General features: G+C 48.1%; 1 protein-coding gene across 2 annotated transcripts in view; it reads right to left on the bottom strand.

Annotated features, from left to right (window-relative positions):
• DHX9 (DExH-box helicase 9) overlaps window positions 1-23,688 on the bottom strand; it is a 745,262-nt gene that overhangs the window by 203,759 nt on the left and 517,815 nt on the right. For both annotated transcript variants that reach the window (XM_069641409.1, XM_069641410.1), the window contains 2 exons: window positions 1,522-1,595; window positions 1,273-1,425 (listed from right to left, as the gene is read on the bottom strand). In XM_069641409.1, coding sequence (XP_069497510.1) covers window positions 1,273-1,425; window positions 1,522-1,595 — 227 coding nt within the window. The remainder of the gene's footprint in view (window positions 1-1,272; window positions 1,426-1,521; window positions 1,596-23,688) is intronic.

Below are 23,688 nucleotides of genomic sequence, written 5' to 3'. Positions count from 1 at the left end.
CAACTGGTTATGGGCAGATCGCCCTCTTCGGCTGGAGCCTGCCTCTCTGAAACCTGAGAAGAACCATCTCCTGTTCTGGAAGCAGCGCAAGACTTTCCTCTTTGCTTATGCCTTCTCTCTTCCCTGCTGATCTCCTGTCTGGTACTGCACTGGCTACCCTCTGAACCATTGGCCCAGATCCCTGCCCTCTCAGTTGCACCCCTGCACTTCCTCCTGGCAACCCTGAACTTGGGGCTGTATCTGCAACCCTACAGTCTACCTACCTGCACTTATCTATCACTTGTTGCCTGCACTAAACCCCTGCACTGCCACCTGCTGGCCACACTTCTTGTTTTGATCCTTTGTCTTGCACTTGCTCCCCTTCCTGGTCCCCTTCATTTTTCCCGTCAACTCTCCCCTGCACTTGTGCAATCTCAATGTCACTTGCTCTAGTAAGATCGTTGACTTGTGCTTTTTGTTCCCCTCCCTGGCCTCGTGCCTTGAAACACGTGTGTACAGGCGCACTATAAGTGTCATACTGCCTTGTTTGCCCAATTCCAATTAGGCAAATTGCTGGGAAATGCCCGACCTTCAGACCTGTAGTCATCAGGATCCCTCTTTGTCCCAGTACCATAGTGGTGGTCCCTATAGGGAGTCTGTATTACTCCTAGTCCCCTCTTCTTCGTCTCAGTACCAGGTTGGGGTGAATGCGGAATTATGGTTTGGGATTGTATATCACCCATAACGGCTGAGGGTGGGTTAGATGGGCCAATGTTAGGGGGGAGGGCATACCAGGTCTCTCCCCTCAGGTCCCCTTTCCCCAAGGACCCTCCACCCAGGTGATCTTCCCTTGCTTGTTCAAACCCAGGGTCGGGATTCAAAAGTGATGGCCCTTCCATGGCCACTGGAACAAAAGATCCCTGGGAAGTAGATGTGAAAGTACCTTCAGGTTTCTCACAGGTGATACATAAGTATCCCTACTGCACTGTATATTGAGATGCTGTGTGCACTGTCAAAAGGTTACCTAAAAAAGTACAAAGACCAAAGGGAAACAGTTTCCCAGTACCTATAGTCTGAAGGACCGATCAGTTTCCACATAACAAAATGAGCAAAAGTCCAGGGGAGTGAAGCGGATGGCTTCACTACCCTGCAAACAGGACAGGTTCAAAATTAAAATGTTTGGGCGTCCATAGAACAGAGAAAGTTGCTAAAAGAAATCTTTCCTAACAAGTATAGCTTAATTTTCCATCGCAGACACTCCAAAGCGAAGGGGTACCATTCAACTACACTTACCTTTCAAATCGAGCTCGACTGCAGAGGTGAAAACAGAAGCCAGCCCGAACCCTGCCAGCTCGACCTTTGCGCTGCTCCAAATTGGTCTTGGAAGCCCAGACTGTAGCATAATTCGTCATGTTGTTGTGAGCTGTGAAGAGTTTTACTTTTTGCCTGCGAGACAAGAACCAGCAAATACACACAGTAGTAGCAAGTTAAGGAATGTACACATTATGTGTAATAAAGCTAAAGTAGAGCCAACAAGCTTACTTGCAAGAGTCAATGACGTAGACTACATCGTTGATAGTGATGCTGGTTTCTGCAATGTTGGTTGAAAGTATCACCTGGAAGCAAGTTCAAATGCATTTCACTGGTTTGCTTTTCACACAGTACAATAGGTTAGGAAAGATTCTACTTTGTTTGCATTAGGTTCCCACCCCTGACGTACCCACAAAGCTGTGTCTTCAAAACCATGACATTTTTAGTAGCAAACCACAAAATCATAAGGCTCAGTATAGCAGAAATCAAGTTACGTTAATGCACATTCTATTCCTAGTATGTTCCATCTATTCATTCATAATAATGGGCTATTTCTTCAAGAAAAGGAGGGTGATGGCTCACCTTTGCACATCCTAGACCCGTCTGTCTAGATGCAGGCAGCCGATTTAGTGAGCTTAAGTCAACACTACCTCTGAACAGAGCCCCTGGAACTTTGTGCTTTTTTCAGACTGGTGTACAGAAAACACTCCGACAACCCCCATCCACTAAAGGACTCCAAATGCCCAAAGCATCTTCAAAACAAACTTTCTTGCAAACCTCCGTTCCTCAGAGTCTAAAACAGGACAACTGTTAGGATTGATTTTCTAAACTCTGGCCTGGAGGACAGATGTATAGAAGGCCAACATATTGTGACAATGACAACTATGGGGAGCTGTAGCCACACCAGTTCAGGTAGCAATGACAGGCGGTCTAGGCCAAGTTCTTCAGGTGATGAGCTTGAAAGGGGTCCACAATGAGTTCACCCAATAGGAATCTCAGATTACACTTAGACAGGATGTATAAAAATACAATTATTTATTGGCCAAAACACCATAGGAAAAAAGATTACTGCAGGTAGAGTTATCGCTCAACACTAGAAAAATAGATTGCATATATACATTCACTTATCAGGGGGCATAATATACATCACAAACTCCAGCAAAGGTAAGCTATGGTTATATTATGCACTTCAGATCCACTGAGAATGATCCACCAACTTTGAATAAGAAAGCCCCAAGTTGTCTGGGGCCTTTTACCCCAATAGATTAGGTGAAGATCCACAGATTCTGTAAGACAGGAAACAATGCAGGTAGGTTCTCGGGTCCAGTGAAGGTTTAAGTGTCAGAGTACAGGTTAAACTAGCTAACAGAAGTAGCCCCAACTTCTTGCATGAGCAAGTAATGGCAAAGCCAAAATTGTTAGAATAAGTTTATTATAATGCAGCACAGACGAGGCAGGTCGATAGAAGGTCCATACTCTTTTCCCACCGTCAGCCCTTGATTTGCAGGGGTTGCAGGTTTTGGCAGTCCTACAGTTGGTGTCTTTGGCTGGTGCAAGGATTCTTAAGTAATAACTTGGTAGAAAGTGATGCAGGTAAGCAATAGACGGTCACCGTAGCATGGCAATGCAAAGGGACTCAACTTCCGTGGTCAGACTTTCCCTCCTATCTTGGGTCCCATTGATGCTAGGACGCCGGCATTTTGCAGAGGTTTGGTCTTGTAGGGCAAGCTGAGGATACCCAAAATTCCAGGCCTCGATGCGAGGTCTTTCTTGGATTTTACTCTTCACGTCAAACCAGGTTTAACCCCGTTAGTTTTGCCTTTGGCAGGCTTCCGTACTGAAACCTGCCTCGAGCTCCAGTGTGTCTGGCAGGGCAGGCAGTGAGGGAGGTGCCCGAAACTCCCTGTGCTTAATCCCCTTGGTTACAGGAATGCACACAAAAGGTGACTGGTTGGCTAGTTGTCCGGCAAGGACAGCCACCCTGCTGTGATTGACAGCTAGGCTGGAATGAATGAATTGGCTTGGAAGGCAGTCGACCACTGGACGAAGGAATCCGAAGAACTTGGAAGAGACGCCTGCTGCAACTCCTGGACTGTAAGTTTGCCCGGTGAACCCCTGCTATTGTGCTGAAGCTCTGAATTAGTTTTGACGAGAGAAGTCCTGCAAGGATGACTTCTCCCTTTGAGTTGGTGGGACAAATCAACTCCAAAGTGAACTCGTTTGACAGCCTCTCGAAGCTGGCTGTACTTTCACTGCTGCTGGAACTGAAGTGCCAGGGAGAGGACCACCAAATAGAGTGGATCGCTTTTAAGTCGGACCAGAGCGCCAGGAAGATCCCCCGGACTTTCCTGAAGCAGGACTGACCAGGCCTTTGCCACCTCAACAGAGTGCTGGACCCCAGATGTGAGGAAAGTCTTAAGTAGTATCCGAGAACCGCAGTGTTGCCATTTACTGTCAAAAACGAGGACCTGAAAACACCAAAGTGCCACTGAATTTACGTTTGCCCATTGCTGCCGCCAACATTCCCATTGCAGTGCAGGCACTACACACAACTATGACAACAGGTCTAAGCAAACCAACCTTTGCTATAAGTCTGTACCACACAGTTTTTGGTAGCAAGCTGAGCAGCCAGGCTTATCTCAAGAAGTAATGTGAGCTTGTAATGAGGTTACATAGAGGTCTACAATTACAAGTATTGAAATAGACACTTACACTCAAGGTTTCTAGGTAAAACACTTTATTACACGTTTAGAAAACATTCACCAAAAGGAGGCAATCAATATCGCACAAAAATATCCCACAATAATTCACACTATCCGGTTCTGAAACATTTAAACTACTTAGAAGGATGAGCACAATGGCATTCAGAGCATTTGAAGTAGGAGCAAAAAGGCATAATTTAATAAAACGAAGAGTTCCTTTTAAACAGTGCATATAGTTTGAGTTCACCAGAGGAGTTGGTCCAATTCAATAGGTAGTCCAAAGTCAATGGGCTTGAGTCATGTATAGGTAAAAACGGTTCTGGTAGATGAACGGAAAAGTCTTTGCCACGGTTCTCAGAAGTAGTTCTCAGAAGAAAGTTATATGTCAGGTCACAAGCTGACTAGGCCTGCAAGTTGCCAATGTTTCACCCACTTTCGCAGTGAGAGGTAAGGTCTCGGTTGGGTTTTCACAATACCTTATTTTGAAGAACAAGATGCAGCTGAAGACTTCTGTTCCAGGCAGTTCCTGCAGATCTTGCTGTTCCTGAGCCTCAGTCGTGGGGACAAGAGGGAGGACGTCGGGGGACTCCTGCACTGCACAGAGACTGGTCACAAAGCTGGCAAACTGGCAATTCTTACATTCTGGTAGCGCTCTTCAAGCTGGCTATTCGGTTTCCTGCAGCACTGAGGAAAATACAACCAGCTCCGAGAATGGTGTCCAGGTGGCTTACGAGTTGATTGGTCCCACCAACTCAAAGGAAGAAGTCGTCCTTGAAGGGCTTCTCTGTCGAGATCGACTTGGCGATTCAGACCTGTAGCAGGGCTTCATCGGGCAAACCAATGGTCCTCTTCCAGCTAGTCATTGGTTCTTTCGTTCCAGTGGTAGACTGCCTTCCAAGCCAAGAGAAGAACAAGTTACTTTCTTACCTGGTAACGTTCTTTCGATGGGATGGTCCGACGACGTATTCCATATCTATGACATGTAATCACCACAGCTGTGCTGCTTCGGAAACTTTTTTCGGCGTCTGCGTCGATGACGTCGATGCGCCGTCGTCGAGGACCTCCTCCGACGTCATCCGATGTGATAAGTAGGACGCACGACGCCCGTAGCCTCAGTTGTAGTTTTTTCCCCCAGAACGTGTGACATTAGTCAACTGCCAGTCAGACACAAAGCCTTGCGGAACGTAAGCTGCAATCGCAAAAGAAATTCTGCAGTGGGGAAGGCAGGGAGGGAGCGATATGGAATACGTCGGACCATCCCATCGAAAGAACGTTACCAGGTAAGAAAGTAACTTGTTCTTCGAGGGGATTGGGTCCTCCGACGTATTCCATATCTATGACAGACTCCCAAAACAGTACCAGAGCAAGGAGGAGGGAAAGAATTTAGAATCAAAATTTAGAATTGCCAATCAAATAGAGCAAAGGACCGCCTTGCCAAAGGCCAGATCCTGTCCTCGGATGGAATCGAGGGAATAGTGACGTACAAATGTATGTACTGAAGCTCAGGTGGCTGCATCACAGATGTTGCGAATAGGAACACCCCTCTGCAGGGCAGTAGATGCAGCCATACCCCTGGTAGAATGGGCCCGCAAGCCAGTCGGTGGGTCCTTACCCGCCAAGCGGTAAAACTCCGAGATGGCCAAAATAATCCAGCGAGAAAAAGTCTGTTTCGTCACAGCTTGCCCCAAACGCTTTCCAGCGTAACCAATAAAGAGTTGATCGTCCACTCTGACCCGGGACATGGGTGAAACATAAAAGCTTAAAGCTCTCCTAGGATCAAGCCTATGGAGCCTCTCCTCTTCCTTACCAGGATGCGGAGGAAGATAGAATGGCAGAAGAACAACCTTCTGGGCCAAATGAAATTCCGTCACTACCTTCGGAAGAAAAGGAGGACGAACTCTAAGGACAACCCTGTCCTTGTGAAATACAGTGAAGGGTGGCTTAACTGAAAGTGCCTGTAACTCACTCACTCTGCGAGCGGAAGTAACCGCAACTAAAAACACAGTTTTCGGAGTTAACAGCCTCAAAGGGCAAGAATGTAAAGGCTCAAACGGAGCACCCATAAGAAACTTAAGAACAAGGTTTAAATCCCAACCGGGCACCAGGAAAGGTGACGGAGGGAACACATCAGTGAGCCCTTTCAGAAACTGTGAAATTAAAGGGATTTTAAAGTAAGAACACTCTTCAGACGAGCGCTTAAAGATGGACAGCGCCGCCAGGTAACCTTTAATGGTACCCACTTGCAAGCCCGTGGGCCAAAGAAAGTAAAAAGGACAGAACCATGGGGATGTCACATGCAAAAGTATCCACATTCTGAACTCTGCACCAGTCGCAGAACTTACGCCAACGGCAACGGTACAGAGACTTTGTTGCTGGCCTTCGGGCCGAAAGCAACACCTCCATCACGTCTTCAGGGAGAACCTGACCCCCCCTCCCATGAGAGCAGATCGTCTCGGTAGGGAAGACGACGTGGAGGGCAGATGGACAAGTCCAGAAGGTCCGGGTACCACGTCCTCCGAGCCCACGCCGGAGCAATGAGGATCATCCGGGAACCGAACTTCCGTAACCTCCGCAGCACTTGCGGGATGACGGGGACTGGAGGAAACGCATACAGCAGCGGGAATGACCACTCAACCACGAACGCATCTCCTAAGGCTCCTTTTGGAGGAAATTCCCGCGAGCAAAACCTTTCGCACTTCCGGTTGACACTGGAGGCAAAGAGATCCACTTGAGGGGTCCCCCAAAGGGTGAAGATCTCCAGTAGAATCTCCTGAGCCAACTCCCACTCGTGAGAGATCGTGCTCTGCCTGCTCAGAGCGTCCGCCGTCACGTTTTCGTCTCCGGCCAGATGAACTGCCGAGATCTAAACTTCCTGCTGGATGGCCCAGAACTCGAACTGCATCGCTTCCCTGCACAGAGGAAGTGACCCTGCCCCCCCCTTTTTGTTGAGGTAGTGCATGGCCACTGTGTTGTCTGTCAGGATCAGGACACTTTCCTCGCACAGTCGGCAGAAATGCCTTCAGGGCTAGCCTGACGGCCATCAGCTCCAACAGATTGATATGGAGTCTGGACTGAGCTCCCCATCCCCTGAGGGATGCATCCGTCACGATCGTCACCTCCGGCCAGGGAAGCCAAAATGGAGCCCCCTTCATCAAGTTGCCTTCGACGGCCCACCACAGAAGGTCCCGGGCGACCGAGGGCGGCACCTGAACCGGGTCCGACATCCTGCCGGAGGACTGCAACCATTGCATCTTGAGTGCCCACTGCAAAGATCTCATCCGCAGGCGAGCCTCTGGCACCAGAAGAATGCAGGATGCCATGAGGCCGAGCAACCTCAAGAACTCGAACGCTGGGAGCGTCTGGGCATGCTGAAACTTGTGCACCATCTGCTGAATGTGAAGAGCCCTCACCTGGGGAGGAAAACACTGCCCTAGGGAAGTGTTGAGCACTGCTCCGATGTACTGGAGCCGCTGTGTTGGCGTCAAATGGGACTTCTTTAAATTGAGGGAGAAGCCCAGCCTGTGAAGGGAGTGGCAGGTGACGGACAGATGATCCAGGACCGGCTCGGGAGAGCTCCCCCTGATCAACCAATCGTCCAGGTAGGGGTAAACGTGAATCCCCCCCTTGCCTGAGATGCGCTGCAACCACCACAATGAGCTTGGTGAAAACCCTCGGGGCGGAGGTCAATCCGAACGGCAGGACCCGAAACTGAAAGTGCGAATCGCCAACCGCGAACCTCAGGTACTTCTTGTGCTTGGGATGGATCGGCACCTGGAAGTAAGCATCCTTGAGGTCGCGAGACACCAACCAGTCCTGAAGCTGAAGGGCCTGGAGGACTTGAGAGAGAGTAACCATCTTGAACTTGTCCTTCCTGAGGAGTTTGTTCAAACCGCGCAAGTCCATGATGGGTCTCAATCCCCCGTCTTTCTTCGAAATAAAAAAATAAGGGGAATACCATCCTTTGTTCCTCTCCGCTACAGGCACCAGTTCTATGGCGCCTTTCTCCAGCAGGGCTTGAATTTCCTGCGCAAGGAGCGGATCCGGACTCTGCAAAGAGAGGTTCCCCGGTGGATTGTCGCGAGGCCTGTGCCGAAAGGGAAGACAGTAGCCGTGGGTTATGATCTCCAGAACCCACACATCTGAAGTAATTGTACGCCACTCTACAAGATCCTGCGCCAGCCTTCCCCCCCCCCCCCAACCGGCGAACCATGGGGCATGGCCTCATGACTGAGTGGTAGTGGCTGCGGCGCTACCTGAAGGCAAAGAGGCAACTGCCCGAGCGGCCTTGGCACCACGGGTACCCTGTCATCCACCTCTGGTACCCCTGCGTTGGCCTCTGACTGCCAGCTCCTCTCGCTTTACTGAAGGACGAGTAATAGCGAAAGGAACCACCCCTCCATTGCTGTCCCCTAGGACGAAAAGGCGGAGGTTGGCGAACTGCAGCGCCCAACGACTTCGCTGCAGCTTTTGAGATCTGCAACCTCTCAAGGCTCTCGTAAGCCTTGCTGCCAAAAAGGTGTTCACCGTCAAAGGGCATGTTGAGGAGCCGGGACTGCACATCAGGAGCAAACCCCGACTTCCGCAACCACGCAAACCTGCGTATCACAGTGCTCGCCGCCATGGACCTGCTGACGCATTCAGCCAAGTCCAAACCCGACTGAACGGACTCACACATGGCATCCTTACCATCCTGGACCATAGCAAGGAAACCATCCCGTTCGTCCCCTTCGGGACTATGTTCAGCCGCTAACGCAACACAGTTCCACAGTGTGTGTGAAACGAGACAAGGCACAAATGGAGTTGGCCGCCTGAAGCGCCATACCACCAGAAGAAAACACTTTCTTCGCCCTCTCGCCCAGCCATCAAAACGTTTGTCGTCCCTATCAGGAGGGATGGTAGGGTACGACGCCTGCTTTGCCGGGGCCGCCTGCACCACCAAACTCTCCGGAGTGGGGTGCCTGGTCAAGTAGCAGGGGTCGCTACTGGCTGGACGGTATTTTCGCGACAAGGACCTGCCCACCGCCTGGAGACTCTCCGGAGCAGTCCAAGCCGCCGCCACCCTTCTCTGTAAAGCCATATGGAACGGCAGTACTGGGTCAGTTGGGGGACCAACATCAAGGATGTCCGTGAGATCATCCTGCACAAACTCCTCTGGGGGAGCAGACCATCCCAAGTACTCAGAAACCCTAGCCATAAGGCGTAGGTACGAGGAATCGGCATGAGAGCCAGGCTCAGGCCTACAAAACTCCACCTCCGGTGAGGTGTCCAGTCCACTGGCATCATGCAGTGACTGCCTCAAATCGTCAAACTGACTATGGTCCGACACAATTTCATCTGGAACCTGACTAGGAACCAGGCCATCAGAATCCTCATCCGCCTCTGAAATATATTCCAGGTGGCGAAAAGAAGGCACCCGAGAGCGCTTGCTCTTAACCAGAGCCTTCCTAGGGGGTTCCCCCGTGCCACGGGGTACCTCCAACACGAAAGGCGTCGAAGGCGTCGAGTGAATCGGCATCGGCGTCGAGAGAACAGGCATCGGCGCCGAGAGAATCAGCGTCGAGTAAATCGGCGTCAGATGCAGCGCCGCCAGCATCGGCGGCGACGACAGTCCTCGAAGCCGGAGCTCCAAGCGTGTCCTTCGACGACCTGAGCGTCGACGACTTCCTCGGAGCCTCGAGAAAGCCTGTCGACATCCTCGAGGCCTCAGGCGTCAATGTCTTCCTCGAAGACATCACAGGTGCACACGGTCTCGAACGCGTTGAGGACCGGGACCTGGAACGGGTACGTCGAGAAAGAGTCCCCTTGTCCGAACGGGACCTCTCCCGTGACTCGTGCCGACCACTCTTGCGAGCGGTGTCTCTCGACCTCTCACGACCGAACCCACTCGGGGGCGCGGACGGCTTAGTACCCTGCGACTCGAGAATCGCCAGCCTTTTCTTCCCGGAGGAAGCCCATTCCTCTGGCGTTGCACGGCTGGCTGGTGGGGTAAGCGACATCCGGGCAGAGTCCTCCGAAGAGGACCTGGAAGACGACCGGTGTCGGCGCTTCCGAGAATGCCTCGAAGAGGTTGAGGAGTGGGGAGACCGACTCCTAGAAGGAGACCCACGAGACTTCCGACGATGACGCGGAGAGTCTCCTCTCGAATCATCCGTCGAAAGCCCTGCAGACTTCGACTTCTGGGGCTTGGACACCCGACCTACCGACAACTTCTTACGTTCATGTAAGGCTTTGGACGTGAGCGACTGGCAGTCGATAGTCATCCGTGTCGTGGGCCACCCCGAGGCACCAGAGGCAAGCATTGTGCGAGTCCATCACCGACATCTTGGACCCACACTCCCCGCACTTCTTGAAGCCCGGACGCGGGGTCGAAGACGAAGTAGAAGACATCTTCACACGAAGGATTTTCACAAAAACGAACAGGTTCGAAGAACCGAGAAGAACAGAACTCCAAAGAGTCGAGGCGTTAACCGAGAATCACGAAGCAACACGTTCGCGGAAAAAACAGAACTGAGGCTACGGGCGTCGTGCGTCCTACTTATCACATCGGATGACGTCGGACGAGGTCCTAGACGACGGCGCATCGATGCAGAAAAAAGTTTCCGAAGCAGCATAGCTGTGGTGATTACATGTCATAGATATGGAATACGTCGGAGGACCCAATCCCCTCGAATTGCCTTTTATTCAGTTCTCTCCCATTCATTCCAGCCTAGCTGTCACTCACCCAGCAGGGTGGCTGTCCTTGGTGGACAGTTAGCCAGCCAATCACGCCAGAGTGCATTTGGGTTTTCTAGGAGACTAAGCACAGAGTTTCGGGCACCTCCCTCACTTCCTGCCCACCCCAGACACTCGGGCGCCAGAGGCGGTCTTCAGTCCTGAAGCCCACCAAAGGCGTAGGAACAAAGGGACAAAACCTGGTTTGGCACGCAGAGACAAACTCTAGAAGGACCATTCCAAAACAATGGCGAAAAAAGACTGGGACCTGTTTAAACAAAGGAGGCTTGGACGCTATCTTGAAAAACATAGCTCCCATGATTGATTTAACGCTACCGGTGTTAGTGGTAAAATCATGGTAGTTCATTGTAAAACCACTGTCACCAGCCATTGTGAGAGGAAAGGGTAGCATTGGACTGTTACATGAGTTTCTAGACATAGGGGATACTAGATAACCGCTCCAGCACTTTATAGTAAGATAGGGTGTGCTGGGTCTAGGAATTTAAAAAGACTAGTAAAGTTAATTTAACTTTTGTCTGGGACACAGTACTTTATTCCAGAGAAGGTATATAAACCTTGGGACAGCCTAAAAGGCTTCCCTGGGTCACTGCACTGTGGGTGCCGTGTGACACATGAAAAGATGCCTATGGCGTGGTCAAAAACTCCATAATCAAAGAAAAACACAGAAAACAGAATTAAAAAAGTACAAATTCCCAAATTCCAGCAAAAGAGTTGGGGTTTATAAGGTAGAGAGGAAGTCGCACATTTTGAGAATTCTCTGAGGCCCAGGACAAAAGGATTTGCAAAGCTGCACATGAACAGAAGCCAGCTGGAACCATTTATTCTAACCAAAAGGTAAAGTCTAAGAGAACTTACCTCTTGTGATGTAGCCTTACTTGTTCTCAGTTGAGACTTGTCTTGGTTAACCTTGCAGAGTTGCTTGCATCTTTGACCCTCACAAGGCTCCCAGCTTGTGGCCCTTCAAGTGAATCTTATTTCTACAAACTTTACTAAATACATTGTGTAAGACTATCTGCCAAGAAGATAGTCTGCTCCCCTACACTTTGTTCAACATTGACCGTCCTGGCTCCCTGAGACTCTTCCTACCTCTGACTTTGTGCTTTTACCTTTCCCCAGGAAAGGGTTAATTTGCTTTGTATTGGAGGGTTCTAAAAGTGCTTACCAGTTTATGAATTGTTAACCTTTGTTTTATTCCCCTAACAAACACTTTGCACTCATCTCAGTATTGCTCTAAATGTACCAGTGATAAATCAATGTCCACAGTGTCCTAGCTATTTAAGTCACCTGAGGGTGTAGGAAGTGTGTGTGTGTGTGCCATCCCCAATGGGTATCATCTGATTTAGAGAAACAGGGGGGTTTGAAGTGTATTCTAATTGTTACATATTTTTGTCCCTTCTGAAGAAAGCTTATATAACTGTTTAATTGTTTAATCAAGAAACCTTGAGCATAAGCGTTTATTTGAATAACTGTCACTGTGAATCTGTGCAACAACCCTACTGCTCACCTTTACCCCTTGTGAGATGAACCTGGCTGCTCAGCCACAGTACCAACCTGTGTAGTACAGACTTATACCAAAGGTTGGGTTCCTATTGCCAAGAGGTCAAGGTTGCTGTAGTTTTCCAAAAGATACTGCACACAATCTTGCTTAACAGAGGGGTTTTGGGACTAGAGGCCGTGAACCACGGAGTAAGACTAGACGAAGAAACTGTGAACGAAGCTTGCTGCATCCTCCTGGACCTTTGAATTGCCCTATGAAGCCCTGCTGCCGTGCTTAAACTCCTCTTTCAATTCACAGAGAAGCTCCTTGGGTTAGTGGGACCAATGAACGCTGAGACGAACTCCACTGGACCATATTCCCTGACTGGCTGTACTTCTTCGCTGCTGCAAGAACCGTATGCCAGGGGTCGAGTAATCTGTAGTCTAGTGCAACGTCTGAAATCCAGCCCATTAGGGATAATTCTCTGAAATGTGCTAATTCCCTCCACTTTAGAGACCCTGCAGCAACTTTGCTGGATTTTGAGGACTTTATTTTTTTTTTACCTGGAGAGAGTGAGACCCCTTTCCCACACTCATGTATTTTAATGTGATTTTGAACATTGTATTTCTTTTGGTTGTGGAGTCTGACAAACTCCATAGGATTCATCCCTAACATTGCGTCACACAGCACCTTCAGTGCAGTGGTACAGGGGAGTCTTTCAGATTTCCCAAAGGTTTAAATACCTTCTATGGGATAAACTACTGTTTCCCAGAGCAGTAAAGCGAAATGGACTACTTACATTTCTAACTTTCTAGACCCAGCACAATAGGGTGCTGGAGGGGTTACCTAGTATCCCCTTTGTCTAGCTTCTCACGTAACACTTTTAATGTTAGCCTTTCCTCACTGAATGGCTGGTGGCAGAGGTTTACCTTTAACTACTGTGGTGTGCATTTACTGCGGGCTGCGTTCGCAGCTGCAGTAAAGCACCCCAGGGTGGCAGTGGTTTAGTTTCAACTACTGTGGTGTGCATTTACCATTTCGTCAAAATAGCCACAGTCTTCTTTTTATGCAATTTTTGTGGAAAGGTCCTTCTTGAGATGTAGTCTGCGCGCCAACCGCCGTTTGGTCCCATTGTTCGCTTTGCCTTTGGCGGGATTCACGAGTGAAGCCCGCCTCTGGCTCCAAGATGTCTGCGGTGGGCATCAAGTGAGGGAGGTGCCCAAAACTCCCTGTGCTAAGTCTCCTAGGAGACCCAGATGCACACCGATGATTGGCCGGCTGACTGTCCAGCAAGGACAGCCACCCTGCTAGTTGGCTGACAGCTAGGCTGGAATGAATGGGAGAGAACTGAATAAAAGGCGAGGCTTTTGGCTTGGAAGGCATTGTCGACCACTGGACGAAGGAACCGAAGAAGAACTTTAAGAGGACGCCTGCTGAATCCCTGGACTGTTGGTTTGCCCGGTGAAGCCTTGCTGCTGTGCTGAATCTCCAAATTCGTATCGACAGAGAAGCCACTGCAAATACAACTTCTCTGCTTGACTTGGTGGGACCAATCAACTCCGAAGTAAGCCACCTGGACGTTATCTCGGAGCTGGTGGCATTTCCACACAGTTGTTTCTGGAAACCGAAAAGGCCAGGGAGAGGAACGCCAGACTGTACGTTGCTTTTAAGTTGGCCAAGAGTTACAAGAAGATCCTCCGGACTCCCAGGAAGCAGGACTGACCGAGCCTGAGCCCCCTCAACAGAGGGCGGGACGGACCCCAGAAGCAAGGAAATTTTATCTCGACTGCCAGGAACCGTGGTGTTGCTATTTGTGGTAGTCGCGAGGAGCTGAAACACCAAAGTGCCACTTGTGGAAAGATTGCCGTTGCGAGCGGTGACCATCCCATTGCAGTGCCCGAGTCCCCAGAAGTCCTCCCTTTTGTCCCCACTACCGAGGCCCAGGAACAGTGAGATCTGCAGAGCTGCTCAGGAACAGAAGCCATCTGCTGCACTTTTTCTTCAATACAAAGGTACTGTAAAAGTCTGAGAGAACTTACCTCTTCTTGTAGAGTTGCTTGCATCTTCTACTACTCACAAGTCTAAACAGCTTGTAGCCCTACATTTGATTATTTTCTTCAAAGGCATCTAAAACATTGTGCAGCGACTTTTCTACTTCCCTACCAGAGGTGCTTCATCCTATATAAGACTTTTGCCATTTACTTTGGCCTAGGCTGTTCTACTGAATGACTCTGCTTAGGGTATCCAAAAGCATTTGCCTGCTTAAGAATATTTGTTGTCTCTTGTTTGTTCTAATAACCTTTTCCTTCAACCAACTTCTAACAGTATTCTAAATGCAAACAGTAAGATATGAATATCCCCAGCACCCTAGCTATTGAAGTGGGCCATCCCAAAAGGGTCTTTACTGATTTAGAAACTAAGTGTATAGTATTGAAGTACATGTGTGTTGCTTTTTATATTGCTCCCTTCTGAAGGCTTATTCTAACTGACATAAATTAATAATTGTTTATTCAAGACACCTTGTGTATAAGTGTTTATTTGAATACTTTTCACTGTGAATCTCTAACTCCCCTACAGCTCACATTGACCCCCCTTAAGATTAGCCTGTCTGCTGAACATGCTACCAAACTGTAGTACAAGCTTATAACAAAGGTTGGATTTCCCATTACCTGTAGTCAGATTTGTTGCAGTGCACCCTAAGGGCACTGCATACAATCTTTGCCTAACATGGCCATAGGCTTCAAGGCCCCTCCAGAAGCAGGATTACCAGAACGCGAGTCCCTTCACCAAAGTGCAGGACCCAAGGAGTGAAGGAAGCCCAACCAGTATCAGATCTGTGTGGTTTACTAAGTGCTGAAAATGCAAAGTGCCGCTGAACCAAAGCGAGCCCCTAGCTGCCAACTACCGCCGCAGGTGCCCTCCAGACTTCCTCCATCTTGTCCCCACGATAGGCTCAGGAACCCGGGGTCTGCACCGCTGTAGCAAGCGAATCCAGCTGGACTACTCTTTCAAACCAGAGGTACTGTTTAGGCATGGGGTACTTACCTCACTGTCTCATAGCTGTGCTTTTCTCAGTTGGGAATTGCATTGCTTACCTTTATAGTGGATTCCAACTCTCTAAACAGGCTTAACACCTTGTGACCCTACACATGATTTTCTAACAAACACTCCAACTTTGCAAGACTGATTCTAAGAAGTGCCTCAGCTCCATAGACTGTTTCAAATTGACTTTGGGTGTACCGATTCCCTGAAGGCTCTTCTAGCCCATTGACTTTGATATTGATTGCCCCATTAGGTGGTAACTTGTTTTAAACTGTTCCTGCTGGAAAAGGCGTGGCTAGTTTATTTTATTTGTAACAGGCACCAGACCCGAGGGTATCAGGGCGCAGAGACGAGGATATTTTCAGCTTACATAGTAACAAAAGAGCAATACAGAATACAGTGCATCTGACAGTTACAGAGAAGCAGTGCAAAAGTACAGTATAGGTTAGAATGGAGGTCACCGCTAGCATGTGAAACAGAATATGAGGTACAAAATGCTGCAAGTCAGGGATGCAATAGAGGGAATTCAGTTGTATATCGTTATAACTATGAAAGTAAATTTAAGCTAAATAGTTGGTCTCTGTGAAGTGCAGGTGGTAAAGGACTAGAGGGTCATACTAAGTTAAAGATCATTTTCTTTAAACCAGTTAATGATAGTTTGTCTGAAGTGTGGTTAGGTTTGATTTGCCCCAAGGGTGGGAGGGAGTTCCAAAGTTGGGCAGCTTTGACAGGAAAAGTATTGCCGCAGATTGTCATCCTTTTGAACAAGAGGACTGTCAGGCAATTGAGTGTAGGTCTTCTGTTGAATCTTCTGTCAAGTAGTTTGGTGCTGCATTATTAAGACACTTGAACGTTAATGAGGCAGTTTTTAGTCTTATTTTGTAGATGGTGGATAGATTTCATTGGAAGATTTAGTTGTCCTCACATTTACTGACAACCTGTTTAACCTTTTCCTTCCTTAAACCCTTCATTTCTGCAATCTCAATCTGCATATATAAATGCCATTACTGTCCCTGTGATTGAAGTCCCCTCAGGGTGTAGGAATTGTGTAAGAAGCATATCCAAAGATTATCCACTAACTTGTTCTGAAAAGTGATTTTAAAGTATATTTACAGTGTTACTTGAATTGCTTTTTTAAAGAACACTTATTTAAAAATGTATGTTTATAAAATAAATATTTATAACTGAAACCTTGATTGAGTCCAAGTGTTACTTGGCTACTTGTATTTACGGATACCATTTGAACAGCTCACATTCACCACTCTTGAGATGGGCCTGGATGCTAAGTCACTACCTGCTCAGTCACTCTACTAACTTGTGTAGTGCAGACCTATACCAAAAGGTGGGTTACCCAAAACCCAGCAGGTAAGTGTTTGTGACTGCATCAATTCTTAACCAACACAAAAAAGTAAGTACGATCAATTTCACCTTACTATTCTTGGGAATAGTAGTTTACCCCCCCCCCCCCCAAAAAAGGTATTGAAACCAAGAGAAATCCAAAGGATTTCTCAGTGAACTGTGCTGAGGGTGCTGTGTGTCACTATACAAAAAGCAGATACTTGAGTTTGTCAGACTCCAAAAACAGTGAAAACAAAATTCTGTTCAGGAGAAAAAAACACATGAAGTAGTGAGAAAAAGGTCCCACTCACTCAGGAGTTAAAATTAAAAAGTCCCAAATCCAGCAAAAGAGCTGGGGGTCTCCAAGTTGGGAGGAAATTAGCACATAAATGAACATTCTCCCTAACAGTCTAGGGCAAAACAAAATGTACCCCATTGTACGATAAAAGAACGCGTTAGTCATTTTCGCCCATTGTCCAGTTGCCCCAAACCCAGGTGCTACTGTATTTGACTGTTGAAAGATCCATTGGGCATAGTCTCCCATTATACAGGTGTCCCAAATCTAGGTACCACTGTACTTCACTACCTACAAATCTAGGTGCCAGTATATATAGTGTCAATTGCTGTACTCCAGTACGGTGTCTCTCCCACCATCCAGCTGTTCCTAAATCCAGGTACCACTGCATTCAACCATTCATTGTTAATAACCCCCCCCTCCCACCCCCAAAATCCAGATTCTAAAGTCCCTTACTTCCTACTGTAGTACCTTTTGGTAGTTGTGCCCCCTCCCCCTCTAATTGGTTATTGCAAACTACCCGCCCACTGCCCTTACCCGGTGCCATAGGCTGGGTAAGTACACATATCTAGCGCGGTTTCCCAGTTGGAGGGGCACATATCCTCAGACAGATAATCTGGCGTACCAGAGCCACAAGACAGATACCATGCCCCACACACTGGACAAAGCAGAGCAGCGCAGCATGCTGGCGCACTGGTAGGCCTGATGAGACCCACCACAGCCGAAATCCACCACGAAAAACAGCCCAACCCTGTACCCCATCAACCTGCAATCCTTACAACTCACCTATTCCCCTGCTCGCCAGACCAACCCCCCTCACCCAGACCCATTATGACCCCCCCTACGTAGATCCTGCTCTGCTCAATTAAGAGCTGCAAGATGGAGAGAGGGAGCAGAGAACATTGTCCCCTGGAACATACTGGACCACCCAGAGTCCCATATAAAACAACCGTCATACACAACCCCCGCCACCAACCACTCATGCTCACACCTTTTTCCGAACATAGCACCTCCAACTCGTGCTTCCCCAATCTCAGCGCAGCAAGAGCAACTCTGGCCAAAACACCAAGCGCCACATCTCCTCGCACTCTCACCGACACCCCTTGGGCTGTCCAAAAGCCAAGGAAGGGCTCGAACCAATGCCACCGGATGTCCCTTGTTAGGGAAGATTGTATGCAGACTGCACCAGCCTTGTCCTCTTGGCAATCGTTAACCTAACCTTTGGTATAAGCATGTACTACACAAGTTGGTAGAGTGACTGAGCAGCAAGGCTTATCTCAAGAAGGGGGGGGTGGTTAATGTGAGCTGTAGGGTTATTACACAGAGACGCACAGTGACAAGTTTCCAAATAAAAACTTGCACTCAAGGTTTCTTGATGTTAGTTAAGATTTTCACAGAACTGGTAAATCTTCCTGACCTGGGTCCACCCCAGAACCTTTTGCTTTACTAGTGGGATACCTTTCCTTAAAACCTTTGTGGGAACCTTTTTCCACACACAGAATCTTTTACTCTTTTTATGGGTATCAGTTTTAAGACTCCATAATGTCTTTTTAAAGTTATCCTCTAACAATTTTTAGACAATAAGTGCCTGTTGTTGCTGGGTTGCCCTAGGGGCTCCCCTCTTAACTTTATTTTGCTAAACTTGAGAACTACAGTCCCCAGAGTAGAAAGGATCTTTGGATCCCTTTTACATTTTATTCTGTGAAGCCAGCTCACCCCACCTTATGTGGAGTGCTGGGGAGATGCAATGTATCCCCTTTCACATTAAAACTAACAATTCTGTTACAGGGACACGCCTACCTTCAATGGGTGGTGACAGTGATACCTTGTATTAATTTGGTGCACCTTTACCATGGGCTGTGTTTACAGCTGCAGTACAGGCACCTACGGGTGCTCATTTTACCAAAATGGCCCCTTTCTTCTTTTTGCCATTTTAGTGTTTGTCCTTTCTTGTTCCTCCCCCTGACATCCAGGGTGGGAAACTCCTTTGTGCTTTTTTATCTTCGACAGAAGTCCCCTGGACTCCCTGCCTAGGATCCAGTCCATCTGTGAGGGCAGGGAGGAGTGCAAAACTGCAGAGCCCTTCTTTCCCCTTGCCTGAATGGGGACAAATCCCAGTGGGGGACTGGCTGTCCCGATTGGACAACCAGACCGCCCCTTCTTGTAAAATGCGGGGAGATAACGCAGAAGTTGTCTTGCAATTCCTGGTAAATACTGCGAACCTGGAAGCTGAAGAGAAGTCAACCACTGGAACCGTCAACCTGTACCTGTGTTTCATTGCTTAGCCACTTGCTTTCTTTTTTCGCAGTTTGTTTCAAATTTTTCTTTAGTGAGGAGTTTGCCTTTTTCAAATCATGTATGCCTTTTGCCCCATTTTGAGGCATTATTATCCTTCCTTTTGATATGTAAATCCCTTTTTGGGATTGGCCCCCTGAGAGGAGTTATTTTTTCATACTCCATCTGTTTGCTTCTCTTTCACCATGACTTAATTATTTGCCTCTTGCGATTCGTTAGTAGCAGGGCTTCACCGGGTAAAGCAATGGTCCAGGAATTGCAGCAGGCGTCTCTTCCAAGTTATTCTTTGAATTCCTTCGTCCAGTGTTCGCCTCTGCCTTCCAAGCCAAAAAGCCTCGCCTTTTATGCAGGTTTCTCCCATTCATTCCAGACTAGCTATCATTCACCCAGCAGGGTGGCTGTACTTGCCGGACAGCCAGCCGGCCAATCACTTTTGAATGCATTCCTGTAAACAAGGGGATTAAGCACAGGGAGTTTCGGGCACCTCCCTCACTTCTTGCCCCTGCCAGACAAACTGGAGTCGGAGGTGGGCTCCACTCGTGAATCCTGCCTAAGACAAAAGGAACAAAGAGACCAAACCTGATTTGGCGCAGAGTAAATCTGAAGTTAAGAAATAGTTTTGGCTTTAAGGGTCTGCCAAGGCGACAAATCGTTTGAGCAAGGAAAAATATTTATCTTGAGACATGGTAAACCATTTGTCGCGTCTTCCTGAGTTGTGGTTACAAAGCCAAATAAACCACTTGTAACATGTATTGAACAAAAATACTCAGATATCAGACAGCGCCAAAATGAGTGCTCAAAACAGATTTATTTGGAATGGTTGCCCTTGGTGAAGACATGGGTTTCGGCTCGTCGTGAACCCCGTTATTGGCCGATCAATCATTCCACAGCCCAATGGGGGGACACATCAGAAGTGTATTAAGCCCCCGATTTGATAAAGGCTTTCAAGACAAGCTGAAACACGTGTCATCACCAAGGGAAACCATTTCAAATAAATCTGTTTTGAGCACCAATTTTGGCGCTGTCTGATATCCGAGTATTTTTGTTAAATCTCTAGAAGGACCTTTCTAACAAGAAATGGCAAAAAAAAAAGAAGACCAGGGCCATTTTGCCAAAATGGTCACCCCATGGGTGCTTTACTGCAGCTGCGAATGCAGCCTGCAGTAAAAACACACAATGGTAGTAAAAAGTAAACCACTGCCGCCAGCCATTATTGTAGAAAGGGTAACAAAAATGTTACATGAGAAACTAGACAAAGGGGATACTAAGTAACCCCTCCAGCACCCTATGGTAAGATTGTGTGTGCTGGATCTAGAAAGCTACAATGTTGAAGTCAAGTCAATTTCACTTCACTGCTCTTGGAAACAGTTTCACCAAGAGACGGTATTTAAACCTTTGGGAAATCTAAGACTTCCCTGTGCCACTGCACTGAAGGTGCTGTGTCACAATGTAAAGATGCCGCCTATGGAGTTTGTCAGACTCCAAAGTCAAAAAGAAACAGAATGAATCACATTAAAATTACACGAGAGATCAAAAGTCCTAAAGTCCAGCAAAAGAGCTGGGGGTCTGTAAGGTAGAAGGGAATTAGCACATTTTTGAGAATTCTCCCTAACAGTTAAAGATTTCTGTTTACTGAACCTTTCCTTCCGTCTTTTACGGAACCCCCAAAAGTTTTGATTTTGTTTTTGAATCTGACTTGTATTTTTTGCAGCACTGGCTTTTGCTCATGTCATGGGGAAACTGACATGTCCTTCAGGCTGTCCGTACTGGGAAACCTTGTTTACTTTAGTGGTGTTACTACTTTTGGTTACTTTTGTATCACTTGTGGTAAATTTTTATCAATGTACAATGCAGCTTACACTGCAGTACAATGGGGTACATTTCCGTTTTGCCCTCGACTAAAATAAGTGGATTTTTGGTTACTCTAGGTGTGCTAAAAAGGATAAACTGGAGGTAGCAGCGACTTTTCCCCCACGTTTTAACCTTACTGCGTTTGACTAACAACTGTGGCTAGTGTCCAAACATGGCCGAGCCACGGTTTTTCACGTGTCGTTTTGTCCATCTAGGTATGTTTAGTCTTCTTCCTGGCATGAGAGACCAGGAAAATTCTTAAAGGACTTCCAGTGCCCGGGAAAGCAGAAGCTTTTGGCGGGCTACTGGAAGGCTGTGTGCGTTTGCTGGCAGGATGTGGGCTGGGACTGTCAGACACACCGAAACCAGTTTGTGGATTGGGACGAGAGTGGTATCCATGAACGTTCCCGTCAGTGGTCCTAGTTGGAGCACTGCTGGCGTGTGTGTGGGCTAGTCCTGCTATTGGCTAGTGACGGCCGCAGCTCTTACCTGGCTTTTAGGATAAGAGGACCCCTGCACCCATTCTTCAGAGATACTGGAGAAACCTGAAGGAGCCAAGTATCCTGTCCAGCTGTGAGACCCGCAAAGATACCAGAGACCTGACTGAGGAAGGCATGGCGACCAACTTCTGTTGCAGTCCTGGAGGAGCCCTGTTATGCTCATGATCTTTAGCAGTCCTGCGAAGGAGCTGCAACCCTTGGAGTGGAATAAGCATCCATTCCAGATGTCTGCTCTGTGTCTCTCAGACTTTTACAGTACCTTTGTATTGAAGAAAAAGTGCAGCAGATGACTTCTGTTCCTGAGCAGCAATGCAGATCTCACTGGTCCTGGGCCTCAGTTGTGGGGACAAGGAGGACCTTCTGGGGACTCCTGCACTAAAATGGGACAGTTGCTGCTCGCAACTGGCAATCTTCAAATAAGTGGCTGTTCAGTGTTTCAGCTCTGCGGCTACCGCAAACAGCAACACTGCAGTTCCTGCTGTCGAGATGGGCTTTCCTTGCTTCTGGGGTCCCGCACTCTGTTGAGGGGGCTCAGGCTCGGTCAGTCCTGCTTTCTGGGAGTCCGGAGGACCTTCCTGGAGTTCTTGGCCAGCTTAAAAGCAACGCACACACAATCTGGTGTTCCTCTCCCTGGCTATTCGGTTTCCAGCAGCAACTCTGTGGAAATTAAACCAGCTCAGAGTGAATGTCCCCGGTGGCTTACTTTGGAGTTGATTGGTCCCACCAACTCAAGGGGAGAAGTCGTCCTTGCAGGGACTTCTCTGTCAATACCAATTTGGAGTTTCAGCACAGCAGCAGAGTTTCACCGGGCAAACCAATGGTCCAGGAGTTGCAGAAGGCGTCCTCTTCAAGCTCTTCTTCGGTTCCTTTGTCCAGAGGTCGACTCTGCCTTCAAACACAAAAGCCTCGCCTTTTTTTCAGTTCCCTCCCATTCATTCCAGCATAGCCGTCACTCACCCAGCAGGGTGGCTGTCCTTGCCGGACAGTCAGCCAGCCAATCACTACAGAGTGCATTTGGGTCTCGTAGGAGACTAAGCACAGGGAGTTTTGGGCACCTCCCTCACTTCCTGCCTACCCCAGACACCCAGGAGCCAGAGGTGAGCTTTACTCCCTAATCCTGCCAAAGGCAAAGCAAACACAGGCACCAAATCTGGTTTGGCGCGCAGAGTAAATCTCAAGAAGGACCCTTCCACAAAGAAATGTCTAAAAAGGAAGACCCGCGCCATTGACAAAAATGTCACTGCAAAATGTCAACGCAGCTCACAGTAAATGCACACCACAGTAGTTAAAGGTAAACCTCTGCCACCAGCCATTCAGTGGGGAAAGGCTAACATTAAAAGTGTTACATGAGAAGCTAGACAAAGGGGATACTATGTAACCCCTCCAGCACCCTATTGTAAATTAGTGTGTGCTGGGTCTAGAAAGTTACAAATGTAAGTAAAGTCAATTTCACTTTACTGCTCTGGGAAACAGTTTATCCCAGAGAAGGTATTTAGCCACTTGCTATGTGACACAATGTTAAAGATGCCTCTGGTGTTTGTCAGGCTCCATAACCAAAAGAAACAGTTCAGAAATCGCATTTAAAATACATAAGAGTTGGAAAAAGGGTCTCACTCTCTCCAGGTTAAAAAAAAAAATCAACTCCTCAAAATCCAGCAAAGTTTCTGGGGTCTCTAAGGTTTAGGGAATTGGCACATTTCTGAGAATTCTCCCCAACGCAACCGAGATAGGAGGGGAAAGTCTGACCGCAGCTGCTGAGTCCCTTTGCGTTGCCGTGCTGCGTTGAACACCATCCGAAACTGCTTACCTGACCAGAGTCCAGTCCCGAGAGGGGTCTGCTTAGAGTTCTGCTGCAATCTTCCACCGAGAGTCCTTGCAACAGTGAAAGACACCAACCAGAGATCAGCTCGAACCTACAACCCCTGAGAATCGAGGTCTACGACTTTCGGTAGGAAAAGCAGCCTCGGACCCTCTTCCTTTGACCTGCCAAGTCTGGCGAAGAATTGGCGTACCGAGGGGGTTTGTTACAGAGCTTGTAACCTACCCCTATACTCCCAATTAGTTTTGCTTGTAACCTAACCCTAAGAACCCTACACTGGACCCCAGAGACCCTACCTGCATTTTTTCCTGCTTCATAACTTCTGTGCAACCTTGACCTTAACTATT

This window comes from Ambystoma mexicanum, chromosome 1q, assembly GCF_040938575.1.
Source record: "Ambystoma mexicanum isolate Mex_15411 chromosome 1q, UKY_AmexF1_1, whole genome shotgun sequence".
Taxonomy (NCBI): Eukaryota; Metazoa; Chordata; class Amphibia; order Caudata; family Ambystomatidae; genus Ambystoma; species Ambystoma mexicanum.
The sequence above is the reverse complement of the archived record's forward strand: the minus strand, read 5'-3'. Positions and strand labels throughout refer to the sequence as shown.